Source organism: Chanos chanos, chromosome 3 (assembly GCF_902362185.1).
Source record: "Chanos chanos chromosome 3, fChaCha1.1, whole genome shotgun sequence".
Taxonomy (NCBI): Eukaryota; Metazoa; Chordata; class Actinopteri; order Gonorynchiformes; family Chanidae; genus Chanos; species Chanos chanos.
This window is the reverse complement of record NC_044497.1, coordinates 9,783,529-9,798,666: the sequence shown is the minus strand read 5'-3', so window position 1 is coordinate 9,798,666 and position 15,138 is coordinate 9,783,529. Positions and strand designations below refer to the sequence as shown.

General features: G+C 40.1%; 1 protein-coding gene across 1 annotated transcript in view; it reads right to left on the bottom strand.

Moving 5' to 3' along the window:
* c3h8orf34 (chromosome 3 C8orf34 homolog) overlaps positions 1-12,678 on the bottom strand; it is a 96,509-nt gene extending 83,831 nt beyond the window's left edge. The window contains exons 1-5 of the mRNA XM_030767547.1: positions 12,601-12,678; positions 3,245-3,392; positions 2,870-3,001; positions 882-1,010; positions 565-593 (exon numbers count right to left, since the gene is read on the bottom strand). Coding sequence (XP_030623407.1) covers positions 565-593; positions 882-1,010; positions 2,870-3,001; positions 3,245-3,392; positions 12,601-12,669 — 507 coding nt within the window. The 5' untranslated portion in view covers positions 12,670-12,678. The remainder of the gene's footprint in view (positions 1-564; positions 594-881; positions 1,011-2,869; positions 3,002-3,244; positions 3,393-12,600) is intronic.
* Positions 12,679-15,138: the final 2,460 nt, after the last annotated feature.

Sequence of the window (15,138 nt, the reverse complement as noted above, 5' to 3'; positions counted from 1 at the left end):
CATAAGTCTGTACTGAATACACTAAAGTACCACTGAAACATAAAACACTGCCATCTGAAAGACACATATGTAACATCTGGTTCAGCCTTTATTGGATTTTTCAATATTTGTGAGTGTTCCATCAAAAATTTGGGGGGATATATATTTCCTTTAAAAGCTAACAGACGAGAGTTCAGTGGCATTTCAGTAGCAGTAATGGAGATCGCCTTTAATGCTCACTCACGAAGCCACACAAGGGGCTCTGGGAATAGGTTAGGCAGTCAGCCAAACTGGCACACGCATATTACAGAGGAAAGCTATCTGCTGCATTGAAACGAACACAGGCACGCTGCACCTGACAAAATGCCTCTCTTCGTGTCTCTCTCTCTATTGTTTTCCCTACAGTACGACTGAAGCTTTTTTTGTGATATATAAAACGAATGGCATTTTTTAATGGATCTAGTTGAAAATAAAGAATGTAAAGAATGATGATTGACAAAATAAAATTACATAACTGCTTCGTCAGCAGACGACTGTAACGTACCAAGCTGAGTGTTCGCGATATGTTCTTAAAAAAGTCATTACCTGGTCAAGGTCATCAGAAATAGCGATGCCTGTTAAAAGAGAACGGTTATTAATCTAAGGTCATCCACTTTTAAAAAAAATAATGACAGATTGTTAGATGAAATAATCCATTCAAATGAAAACTCAACTGAAATCAATAAGCGGTAATTAATTATACGTGGCAGTTGAAACAATACTAACTTTAGTTTCTTTCTACAAAAGACTGTCAATGCCAACTTAATAGTTTAAAGTGTAGGCAACCATACAGCGTACGCTTGACAGTTCAGATTAATGACCACACAGTGAGAAGGTGTGTATATGTGGTTGAAAACACTCACTGCGAGACAAGTTTTCCAAGGCCTTGCCCAGCTTCTTGCTCTCCTGAAGGATGTGGTTGAGTTCATCAAAGTCTCGGCTCTCTGGTCTGGACCTCCAGTCCCAGTGGGGGTGCTCTATAGAACGTGGCACTGGAATAGACCAGAGGGCAATAACACTTTGACTCAAAATATTCCTCACAACACTTTCTTGCAACACTACTCAGCAACAAACAGTGCTAAACAATGAGTCAATATACTCACACCATCGAGAAATGAGAAAGAAAATGAGATCCTCTCAACCTATAGACCTGCACCACAAATACCAGCCTTAACTTAAGGCCTTACTATCTGCTACTTCTCCTTCTTCCAGTGAGCATGCTAAAGGTTTCAAGGCAAGTCCTTAACTCTCTCCTTTTTAGCATCTGTCGTGAACTTGCTAGGATTCATGATTCACTGTAATTAACATCTCAAAATGGGTCGAACTAAAAGTGACCTAGTTTCTGACATCAGTCAAGGACCCTCCTTTTCTCCCTGTGGGAGAAATGTTCCAACAATTGTGTTTCAATGTCTACATGTTCCGTCAGAAATAAAAACATATCTGAGTCGTGTCCTCTGTTAATCACAAACTGTAAGGATTTATTACAAACACAGAAGGCTTTGGACATGCCTTCGGTTAAGACATGCTGTGCGTAGCAAAACACAATATTGTAAATTCTGTCATTTGTATCAACATTAAGAAGTTTGGGGGTTTTTTTTCCCAGTGCAGCACAAACTTTAAAATATTGTCACGGTATATATTTTACCCAACAGCTTTCCAAACAATACCATGAATATATCAGGAACATTGCCTTTAACACAATTCCCCTGCCTGTACAATGATTTCCAAATGTCAGGCGTCAAGAGAGGAGCAAGAGTAGGCAAGCAATAAGAGGCTGTTTTAAGTGTGCCGTCTTACAGTTTTCCCCCCCAGTGCTGTTTTGGCATTCTGACAGAAGTAAATGTAGGGAAATATCTCAGCAGCGTTTCTCTCTGCACCGGGAGCAAGGGTCAGCTGAGAAGCTCCATTCTTAATCCGTACGGATGTCTTATAACGCTACGGGCAGACTGAAAGTCAGCCTTCACGCCTCAGGACGGTCTAGGATAAATCGAGTGTGTCCGAATGAGAGAGTAGCATTTATCTCCTCTTCACCTTCTGGGCAAGCAAACAAGAGGTTCGGAGCAGTTGTTCGTACGCTCGGTTCAATGTAGAGAGGATTGATTAAGCTTTTTTTAGCTTTTTTTTTTTGTGCTGTGTGTTCGCCTTCCATTCATGAGATAGGACAAGAGGACTCATGTTACAAAAAATTCTAGACACACAGCTTATTTCATCAGAAAAGACTCGCAAATATTCTTCTGTTTCAAAAAGGATTTTCACTGTCTTCCCCTTTGCTTGTAGAGACTAACAAATTTGAACTGATGCACATAGCTGAGAATGGAGAGCAAAGGAGTGGCTCACATAAAAAAAAAAGGAAAAACACTGTGTACAGACATAGAACAAGAGGGAAAGAGAGAGAGAGAGAGAGAGAGAGAGAGAGACAGAGAGAGAGAGAGAAAGAGAGATGAGTGCCCATTGACATAAAAAAATGGTACATTCAGTTCTCTGGAAAAAAACAGACACGTCTTCCATAGTACAAACCAAACGAACATTGAAAAGAGTAAAAGAATACAGCACAGAGTGTGATGGAAAGCATAGGTTTAAATAAAACACACACAGAGTCAGTTTCTATCAAATTTACATGCTGACACGTCCTCTCCAACAGGGCGATAGTAGTCTAAGAGCCAGAAATAGAAATCTTTGGCTATGACAGAGCACGTTAATAAAATATTTAAGTCTTTTCTCCGGGTTAGCTACGACACATCGTTTCACAGCAGTGGGCCTATATCATGGATATATCATTCAGTCGCTCACAGATGTGCTGGGACTGCAGCCATCTTAACGACGCCGCTTTCCCGATGACAGGAGTACTCACGTGATTTTGACTCGGGTGACGGTGGGGATATGTTTGACACAGCAAGATCGCTCTTGGATTTCTTGGGCTTTTTGGGATGAATTTGCCATGGTTTCTCGTAGCTCCTGAAATCCCGACGATTGCTTCTACTTTCTGAGAGATACAGAGAGAGAGAGAGAGAAGGAGAGAGATAGAGAGAGAGAGAAAAATCAAGCAGAGCTTTTTTTTTCTTTTCTTTGGCTCATGAAGAGAGCTCATTTTCACACAGCAGCCAAAAAAGAAATAGGTTTGTGAAGGAGAGAGAGGGGGGGGGAGAGGGGGGGGGGGGGAGAGAGAGAGAGAGGGAGAGAGAGAGGAGGAGAAAGAGAGACTGAGAAAAAATAGAGGTGGACTCACCGGAAATGCTGGTATCAGCCCACAGTGCTGCAGAACCTGAGAGAGTTCTCTGTAACTTGCCTGAACTATCCTGTTTGGTCTGCAGGTGACTGATCAGAAATGGAATGGGATGATCTGGGGTCTCTGTTATCAGCTTGGTCATCATTTCCTAACGGAGTAAAACAAAACAGCTGTCAGAACAATGGCGGAGAGAGAGAGACAGAGCGAGAGAGAGAGAGAGAGAGGGAGATGGAGAGGGAGAGTAAGAATGAAATCACAACCCATACAACATTTCCTTATCACACATTTGCCGCAAAACTATGTCGTAAAACATCTAGACATAGTGTGCATACATACTGAAAAATCCTACATTAATAAAATACAACGCAAGTCAGACAAAGATATGCCTAGATTTGTCATTTTTTCGGTTAAACGTCATAAAATCTTCCAAACCTCTGAGCTCTGTGAGCACGCGCGTGGATGTGAAGAACGGATTGCGTACGAAGGCAGTGGAACTGAACTCTGACTGACTCTTCAGGAGGGATTAACTAAAGCTCAAAAGAAACGTTTCATGCACTGGAGCAGTAGACTGCCAGCCCTGCACAGTCTCTGCCAGCCGGGCTTTACCTGAATCAGCGGCACAGCTTTGGCTAGCTCTTCTACAGGCAGGAGGGAAAAAAAAAAAACGAATTAAGTAATTGGTCAGAGACTTATGCATGCATAGCCATTGAGCGTTATCAGAGTTCAAGCATGTGGCCCCAGCGATCAGTCTCGGACCGACATATTTAGACAGGGTACTTAGAGAGAGGACTGTCCGTAGTGTGCTCTTATGAGGGTGAGCTTCCTTTAAAATCCAGTTCCCACAGCCAGACACTCCTCATATGGCTTTTTTAAAAGGATGACCTGGAAGACACAAAGCGTGACGTAAACTAGCGTGTAAGTGCGTGTTAGACTGATATTACTACAATCTACCGTACGCTTCTCGTAAATAAATCACTAGTTGTCTCTTTCTAGTGATTCATGTAAAAACAAACGCTTGTTGTCATGACGAGTTTATCTCCATCAACTTCAAAAGAAGGAAGAGCCTACCCCCCAAAATCTGCATTTCTGTGATATATGCAACAACACGATGAATTACTAAAGATACAAAGATGTAAATGCTGCAGTTACCGCCTGAGTACTCTGATGGGTAATTAAACTAACTCAGCAACAGGGGACACATACAACGAGCTGTAATTTGTGGGTTTTGAAAGAAGTAAAGCGAACAAAACTGCTCTAGGTCTTCCTCTTCTTAATCGCTTTTGTGGTAAAAAGAAAAGAAAAAAAAACACTTAGATCATGCAATTCTGAGACTTTAGCAATTGTTCTTCAGTCTGTATCTATTCAGCATGACACGCTTTACATGGACGTAAATTCAGAATAATTCCGATGTTATAAACGTCATTTGCGAACGTATGTATTTTCATCAATGCAGATTGCGAGACAGATCACGGAGACTTAAAGGCATCTGTCAGCACTCAATCATCTTCTCCATGACATAAAGAGGGATAAATTTCATGGCTGCAAACGGTTTGCTCTGTAATCAGATTTCTGTTTGAAGGGAACTGAGCTAGAACGTACACACAAATTTAGGTCAGTGTCTCCGCACAAGAATAGACTTAACATAATTTCCATGGATTCCCTAGCATCAGCAGAACAGGGAAATACAAGGCTTCTATTATACAGCAGCGTTGGTAGCAGGTACTGTAATTCACTTGCTTTAATAGATGAGCTGACAGCCAGCCAAGTACACATTCAACTCTCAAGGACAAAAACCCCATAAACTGCAGTTTCTTTGAACTCCCTGCAGGCTACAGTCTGTGGGATACACCATTTACCAATCCATTTTTTCCATACCCCACTACCCTATATATCATGCTTTTTAGACTGGAGCACACATGACTGGTTACAATACGTCAGGGAGTAACACAGAGATGAGCAGTGACTTAAATGTTGTAAAAGCATTTAGAATAACGTTATGCATTTACTGAGAGGTATATTTTGAGCATATCTAAATATGGCCAGTTGTCAATAACTAGAAGTAAACTTGTGATTTACTAACTTTTGAGTTACCACAATCTATGTTGTTCAACATGCCTGTAAACGCACTATTTTTATATGTCTATGAAACATGCGGTATTTCCTTTTATCCTGGAGCCTGTACTCAAGTCTTAAGAGCTGTTTGTAGCACAAGTAATTTCTGACCTGCTGGAGGCCAGAACACAAAGTGTCTATTTGAGCTATCCGAGAGTGAATGAGAGTAGACAGTGTCTGATTCATCCAGACAGCACAGTCCCCAAAAACCAAAAGAAAAAAAAAAAAAAAACGCAAACCTGAAGCCGAGCTGACTCACTACAAAACATGACAAATAGAATATGGGCTCTTGCATTTGTCCTTTCCATTTTGTTGCTCTTCAGCCACAGTGCAAGACATAACGTCTTATCCAACAAAGCACAACTTCAGCAAGAGTGTCAGGGTTTCAAAAAAAAAAAAAAAAAAGTTACTGGATCCTTATATTACGTTACAGACAACTCTAAATAACACAACATAATACGGGCGATTTTGAAATGATAAATGTCTAAGTATACGGGGACGCGTACTCACGTTAGATAACTGACATTCACCAGCTTGCCGTCCCCCTTCTCACCTCTTGAGTTTATCATTCATGGCATATTTCATAGCAGAGGGAACAGACTGGAAAAGAGAGGACAGAACTGGATGCAGTCCAGTCCTTCAGTAAGCGTTTGAAGGAGAGGAAGAGAGATCTTACAAGGCTTGGTCACAATCGCGACCTGGACACACGTACACGGCAGAGCTCACGGGCACGCGGTGAACGCTGGTCTCTCCCGACCCTTACATTTGACCCCTCGGGTTAATAATTCCATGCGAGCTGACTGTCAGGGGAGTTCTGCTGTCAGGTATCCTCATCGCACACTGCATTTATAACACAGCCAAGCGGTCCAGCTTCGGGTCTCTACCGAGAGTAGGTCACTGATAAGCTAATTAGCGAACAGCCCTCCGAGACCACGCTGTAAATAAAGAGAGAGACGAGGCCGACCGCGTCGCACTCTGTCCGGCGCTTCATCGTCAATCTCTCACGCGTAATGCCCCCCCCGGCTACATTAAGGATTCAATCACAGTAATTAGCGCAGCCACCATATGCGTGCTTAAGCTGTTTCGCGATTATCTTTCCCATTTAACTCATTAAACAGTTAAACAAAGAGTTGGTTAAGATTGGGAGATAAAGCGAGAGCAGGGAAAACTAAAACGCTGAACGTTGGCACTCGCAGTAGAACTGATGGTGTTTCATTGTGTCTCGCTGTTGGACATCAATGATTTCAGCATGACTCACATCGTGTAGACTCTCCTGAACGTTCTGATTGAGTTAATACAGAGTTCCACTGAGAACAGTAGAGGACAAATTACGGCGAACCAGGGCGGCCTTTCCTTAGATTTTCAATCTCACGTTGTTGTCGGCTTCAATTACAAGAGGGAAATGCAATGATTCTCCAACAAATTGATTTTATTGACATGTGGGTGCGCTTGTGTAGCATCCAATTTGTCATTTGTCGGGCTCACAGGAGCAGCATAATGACAGCTTCAATCAAAGCACTATGACGCCGCTTCCCATAGCCCAGCATTGTAAGCTATCATTGCCAAACAACACGGCCATAAGAAAAACACGTTCAACAAATGGAGACCTTTTATAAATTTGGGTTGGGATTTGTAAATGTCATCTTTAATTGGCACGGTTTTCTCAAAGTAAATATCAGTTTTAAACACACATCAATCTACCGGCGTGAATAGGCAACATCTCAAAAATCAGTGTACCCCATCCTCTCGCCACAGCCGTGAAATGCAGATCAACAACACTATCAATCTTATTCCATAGTTAATGTACAAAAAGAACTGTCTATATTCCACACATATTTACAGCACTAATACATTGAGTCGACTGTAAAACTCCAGTTTGCAAAATGTAAAGAGTTAAGCACCAGTTAGTCCCAACTCCTACAGGGGGACATGAGAGGTTACATTACACAGCTCTCTGCCCTCGGTCTTCACCAGACCGCTCCAGGACAGGCTCCTCCCCCGTCACCATTACCCCGCCTCCTATTAACCAGAACAGAGCCCTGCATCAGCACATACACATACAAACACAATTCACACACACACACACACACACACACACACGCACACACAGGTGATGGACCAACTTGCACGTCTGCGAAGCAAATTCTGTGCCAGCAATTTTACTACCCAAACAATACCATCCTATCGGTTCATATAAATTATCTGCTTAAGAGGCAGATCAATAAAGGTCAGCGGACGCTGTTCGAAAAATGGACTGGACTCTGACCCATTAATGCAAACGTGGACCCTTGGAGATGCTGAGCCATATAAATTAAACACTGAACCTAGTGAACCCTGCGAGTGGAGATAGTGAATTCTAACAGAGAATATGGGGGTTAGCAATGACCAGCAGTGAACGAAAGCATCGGTGCTCAGTTGATGAGTCTCTCACTGACTCTACATAGGACTAGGTCTCTCAGAATGCTATAAAATCTGTTCCTGTCTGCGAAAATGTTTAGTAATAACAAACACTGAGGAGACACACATGGTGCATGAAAAAATATTGTGCAAGCCATGTTCGGGTCGGAGAAAACAAAGATCATTATTATCATACGTTCAGTCACATACCCCGGGGCTCGATTCTTTCATCCAATAATATACATATTTACTCAGCAAGGGGTAAGGAAACAGCAGACCTCCTGGGGACTAGTCAGAAAATATGCTGTACAAGTCTCTCCATACTAAATGCGTATAATTTGCTTTGTTAAAATTACACTCTCAGCGTGTACTTTAGCAATTAACTCAAGGCAGGAAACAAGTTTATTATGAGAACGCCTCAGCGAACATGCTAAAAATGCAAAAGAATGAATTCAATACAAAGGTACAGTAATTTGAAATAACAACAGTTTTGTACCCAACAACCAAAACACTTCCACCTATGTTACAAATTACTGATTTTATATGAATCAGAGTGTTGAACAGCACATTAATTAAAGCACTGAGGAATATGATTAGGCCTTGCGTGTGTACGGTAAATATACAATTTATGCTACTGTAGATTGTTAAGAACGATTTAAAACGTAAAAGGGAATGAAACATCTCTCATTTCCCATTTGATGTCAAAGATTTAAAAGAAAGTAAAACCTTTTTTAGACGTTTTAGACGTGTAGTGAAAGGAATCTTCTAAAAACAGCTCTTGGAATGTTACTGTAAAAGTAGTGGGCTCCAGTAGAAGTTTTATGTGACTCAATAAAGCAAAGCTGCCATCTGTCACAAACTGCATGCAGCAAATCATACCCAGCTACAAACCACACGAATGAAAAACTACAAAATGTAGTCAAGGCAGATAGAAGAACAAGCAAAAGAGGCTATGTATCCCACATATTGTAAATAATATGAGCACATTCCTGTATATGTTTCCAATTTTTTTTTTTCTTTAAATCATCTCAGTCAAGTTCCACCATTCAGTGAAATCCGGTTTGTCCTCATATCAATCAAGACCACGTTTCCTCTTCAGTGGTTAGTTTTGCTTAGTTCTTGATTGATTTGTATCGTTTAATCAAGCCGCCCAAACCCAGGCAGCGTGATGCATTGAAGTTGTTCTCCGAGTTGCTTCAGAAGAATAACTGCACACGTCACCGTAGACGATCACTCATCTGTTTCACTTCATACGATCTTGCCTCTCAGCGGGCAAAACTTTGCCAGCTGCTTATGATTACCCCTGTTGAAGTAAGAGCCATTCTATTCTGAGTACAATGTGATTTAAAACCCCTCTAAGAGAGACCTTTTCAGGGCCCCAACAACAATGCTAATGATTGCATCGGTTGATTGAGCCGAACTCCATCAGCGGAGACAAAATTGTTTTTTTATTCCGAGAAAGCTTTTGAAAAGACAGTTCTGCTCTTAAGTTGAATTTAGTCTGTATTGCAGTCCGGCCACGTTTTGGTTCAAATGAATTTAATATGTCCCATCCAGTATTTGCTTTAAAGGTTACATTGTTTATTGGCACTTACAGTGGGAACAATAGACCTGGAATGGTTCTCTGAGGAGAGCAGTTTTGAATAGCAAAAGATAGATTATGTAAAGTATTGCTCTATGTTTTATTTTGAAGAATGAGATTTAAATGAGGAGAAATAAGATATATGAAATGATATCTCTACATCAAGATTTCCCAAATTTGGTTTGGAGGGTTGAAGTCATGCTGATTTTCATATCAGCCAACCACTGTTGTTTCTGATTGGCTACAGAGTGCACGTATGTCTTTCCCAGGTAAATGTCACCGTCTAACTCTGAACTCAAAGCAAAGCAGTTGGACTTCAATCATACACAAACCCAGGAACTTAGGGAGCCCGGGCAAACGCAAACTGTTTTCTATCCTTGTCCTATTTTACGAAAACAGCTTCACACAGTTCATCAGCAGTCACAAAGAACGTCTTATAAACATATCAGTGTTTTAGAAGTTTGGATGAGGGGAAAAAGTTTGTAATGTTGTGGTAGAATGTTTATGTGAAATGACAGTACAACATCAAAGTAACTAATTTAACAAGACAATAAAAGATACCTGACTGCTTAATCACATTAGCCTTGCACTTATGTGTCTACAGTCCCTTTGCATTGCACTGAGTGTCAGTCTTAACGATGACTTAATGACGCAAAGAGTAAAATCCTTATGACCTAATTTGGAGTTCTTTGATTTGAGAGATGGGAGGCTCAATAAAGGATAAAGTAAAGAGAGCCAGATCAAATCCTCAGTTTGAGTCTTTTCCATAATTACTGCATTTGAGCTGTGCTGATATATATATTTCTTTTAATTTCCCCATTTGAATAAAGAATTTGGCCAAGCCTACTCAAACAGTAATCAACAAAAGACAGAAGTACACTACTGTGGCTTAGAATGTCATAAAACCATGTTGATGTACTCATTAACTTTATACACATGGTACAAAAGGTGCCATTGTCCTCTAAGAACAGAGAGTGCCCTCCAGTGACATCCTATCTGCATTTTGATCAAATCCTACCAAACATAGCCCTGGGACTAAAACAAATAAACTCCATTGTGTTCTGCATCCATAATGGACAGTCAGTAGAGCCATTGCAGGTGAGTGGGGCTTGAAAATCAGTACTCAGGTCTATGCTCAAGTTAACTTAAACTACAATATCCACTCTGCATGTGAAATATACCCTTATTGTATGAGACGTCTCAAATCTTAACAGTTACCTAAATCTAAGATTAGAACAGCTTCATTCATCTCAACTGTTTCCCTTCATATGATTGCAACTGCTGTTCAGGCTTTGTGAAGATATCTTGGAGAAGATGATACTTTAGTAGACAAATAAGGAGAGTGAAAGATGTCTAATTCCCCCCAGCACATGCATATTAGATGTAAAGTGACCTCGACTGCATGTTCACTTGGAGACCAAGCTTTCCCAGGAGCTGAGATACAAGATTAAAGTCATTTAGTATGCTCTTAGTGAGCAACATCTGTGTTGATGTGACAATGCATCCAAAGCGACTGAGGTTTCAAAGTACAATGGAAACAAATGTCCCTTTACACACACTAAGAAACAGATAACAGGAGAGGTTATGATCTGCAAACATAGTCTGTCTGCTACTACAGTCACGGTAGAAAGCCATAGCATAAGTGTTAGGTAGATTTGACCAGTCTTGGTCAACAGGAACTCTTAAGCCAACAAGACAAACTATATTTTAGCTCACATGCAGTAACTTCTGTGTTATGTACCACATAAACACAAAAACCTTTGTTTGACTTTTTAGGACACGTAGCAAAAGCAAAATAAACCAGAAATAAACCATTTAATAAAATTGGTTATACTTTGTCAAATTTGTCGAAGTCCCCAAACCTTAGACAGTCATCACTTCCCATTTTTGTTCAATGTACTCTTAAAGCAATCTCCTGCGTTCATCATTCTCAAACCTCAGTAATTTAAAAACATGCCGTTGCTTTTCCTATCAGCCAGGTTCATGACTTATGAGACGCTCCTCTTAATTTAAGAGCCGACAACGATAATGGGAGATTAGATTTTTCGTTACTGGTCCCTTTGACAGCGATGCTGTCCTGTGATCGAGCTTCAGCGTCGTGCTGCTGTCCATGGTACTAGGTCACCATTGCGCTGCTTTTAGCTTTAACGCTCTTTAATATTCAGCCCATGCGCGTCGACTCTGCTACAGAAGACCTGATACCTCAGCAGTTTCTTTCGTATAGAGCCCGGTTTTACTACAAACGGTTTATCGACTTGAAACACTGCACAGAATGACACTGATCTGAGAGTTAATTGCTGTGGTACAATCTGAATGTATTAATCAAGATGATCCAGCTATACGGCCCCGATGTCTGATAAAATTATGATTGCATTGTTTGATTAAACTATTGTCAAAGGAAAGGGATTTGGAAAAATTGAAAAGCTTTCTGACATGACAGATGCTGTAAATACTCAGTGTGTGGCTTAAAAAGGAAAAGCAGACGTGGGTCTCATGAAGTATTAGTATATTAATATTAATATATGATTAGTGTATTGTTATTATTATTATTATTATTATTATTATTGTCAGTACTACTGTTGGTATAAGTACGCATTTTTCGAAACGTGTCTGCGTTAATAACCTGTAGCCTAATATTAACAACCAAGGGTTTGTGGCAATGCTGATTTAACATGTACTTTGGAAACTTATTAACTTGGTTTCACGGTCCAACAGGAGAACAGTTCGATGTAAGATGGTGTCACGTAATGATCAGCAAGCAACTGCACGTTACCTCACTTTACCTCAGCTGCCAAGCTCATTCATATCGGCCAAGTACAGTGAGTTATTGATTGATGCGCACAGGTTTGAGTGTCATCCGGATAAACAATACTGCTCGAACGTCATTCGTGTGCATGAACCTACAGTAGGCTACTTGAGTGACTGTGTTTTGAAATAAACCGTAACTGTGTTTGTTATTGCCTACCCTGGATAATAATTGTAAAATGAGGTGTATTGTGTATTTTAAAAAGAATATCCTATATTTGTATAAATATTATCAGTCCAGAGTTACATCTGTTACAAAGAGTAGATTTTCTTTCGAACGCAGCAATTTTCAAGGACTGTAGGAAACCTTTAATGATCAGTTTCCAGACTGTTTTTGCGTTCTGAGTCAGATGAGCTGTGTTGGGATGCTTGACTGCATATTTTCGGTATAAGACATGAGGAAAACGCTGAGCATTCTCAACACTTTTTAAATGATAGAAGCGTAAATTCGGGCACCTACCTCAAACAATGGTCCGATTTTATTCTTCTCAAGGTATGACTGGATTCTCGATTGCTGTTGAGACGCCATGGAGAAAATGTATTTCTTATCATAAAGGTTACGGAGGCAAATTAACGTTAAACATCAGTATGCATCCTCGAACAAGGCAGTCAGTAATCTCGAGATCACAAAGCAACTTTACAGTCAGGCAAATGTTAAAGCGTCATAGACGGGTTGTCATGAACGGTAACTTCGGTGGCAAGAGGAACACATTGTTGAAAGTGACAAACACAGTGTGACTCCCTCGTCTTGGTTACTATCAGACGGGACCATCTTCCCCTCGCTTTGGTGGAGTGGTTCCTAACGACGCCTTCTCTATAAAGCCAATGGAAAAGATGATTTCTTAAACGCTAGTGGAAAACGTCTGCTTATTGGCTGCTCACTTGTATCTACAGATAACGGAGACCCGCCTTCATTGTTTACTCCTGCTGTGGTCAAGAGCGTGCATGAAGATATCGTTCTATGCGCAGTCTCACTTGCATTTGCCTTCTTGCGATACTTGTTGGATCGATACCATCGCATATGAACTCTTTCAGAGCAAGTGATAATTAGCCATTTAGGCATATTTTTGTGACATCGTATTGTGTTGTTACAGAAGTGTATGATCTTAACCACCTTTATTTGTTTAACTCAGACAAATTTCTTTTTTCTTCCCAATACTCAGTTTTGATTTCATGTGTGTCTGGTGGACTGACAGATATTTTGGACTTCCACAAATCATATTAGGCTTCTGCACATGCTTGGTCTCTGAGCTCACCAGAAGCCATACACAAAATGTCTTTAAGATAAAATTAAGCAAAATGCATAGTTGAAGGTGACACCACCTGCCGGTAGGTCAGTGATGACTCTGCACTTGCAAAGGCTCCTCTGAAGAAAACTGCAAAGTATATTTCTCTCTTTCTATCTGTCTCTCTGGTACATTACGTAAGCAGAACAGCACAGAAAAAAGGAACACGAGCAGGCAGTTTCTGGGATCTCATGATCCCACCTGGGTTACGTGCAAACATAAGGCCATTGTAAGAGTCAAACGCAATCTTCACAGCCTTGAAATTAATGATAATAAGGAACTTCATGTTCAGATTCAAAACAGAATACATATTACTACTAAACATTTCCTTTACATCAGTTTAATTGGAATTAATTGCTACAGTATAGAAACGTAAATGGTACAGGAAAGCATGGGGAGCAATTCCAACAATTATTCGAAGTTTGAACTTTATATTAAGTATGGTATTCAGGGTCAACTTGCATAATAAAATAAATTACAGTTCCTTACAGTTCAAACATCAGTTTACCTGTTTGTTTGCTTATTTGTTTTGTTTGTTTTTACAAAAATGTTTTTTTTTTTTTTTACATTTCCTTTCTTTAATAATGTCTTTTTGTTACACTCAGATTATAAATTGCTGTAGGACAGACACAGGTTACACAATACAAAAAAAAAAGTCTTGACGTTGTCTCCATGTATAGCATATATATAGTGACATTCATGGGGGTAATTAAGAAACCATCATTTATTAAAACAAGTTTGTCTCTTCTGTTTGCATAGTAATTACATATTTACTTTATGTTATTGTTATATTTACTTAAAACTAAATGTTGAGTATCTCCTGAGTACTAGATGTTTAAAACATGAATCTGAGAAATGACATATATGAATTGAACGTGAACGTGAATGTGAAATCAAATGATAAACCATGACATAAGCCCTTGTAAAGGAGAAATTTCCAGTATGTTATCTTCACTGATGCATTGAGGTGGCAATATTAAGACTTCAACATTTTTTTTTTAGCTTAATACACTGTTGAGTTATTCCATTTCTTAACAAAATTAAAAATCTGAGCCGATAATGCAACGCCCAAAAAAACTACACATCTGACTAACTCTCATACACACACAGTAAGAGGATATAGAAAACATGTTATTAGAATACACAGAAAGATTTGCTTTTTGAGGAAAGGAGAATAAACAATAAACATTTATAAATTCAGCTAACATGAGACACAAGTCATTTCTGACTCACTGTTATTTTTCACCTTTTTTCACACGCATCTCCTTTAAGAGAATGAACGCCACAAACATCTTTTTTTTTATGGGGACATTCAGCCATTTCATGTTTGTACAATATCTACTAGCATCTCAGAAACCTCATATGCAGCATACAGGCTTGACTGACAGCGTTCCGTTTAATGCAGCTGTTTTTGACAGCAGTCAAAGGGATATGACATCCTTTTTGTTTTGATCATCTGTCTGAAATGAGACATCGCGGAGGAGGACATGAAAACATGTTTGGCTTTAAAATAAAACAGCACCTGACTTGAAAAGTCACTATTTACATCAGAAAACCCTCAGAGAGCATCACTGCAGGCATGGTTGAACAGTCTACGTTTGTCAGGAGAAAGAGTTTCGGACCACTACCCCAACCGGTGTGTGTGTGTGTGTGTGTGTGTAGGAGGGGTAGGTGAGAAGGAGCGTGTGGGGTGGGGTGGGGTGGGAAAGGGT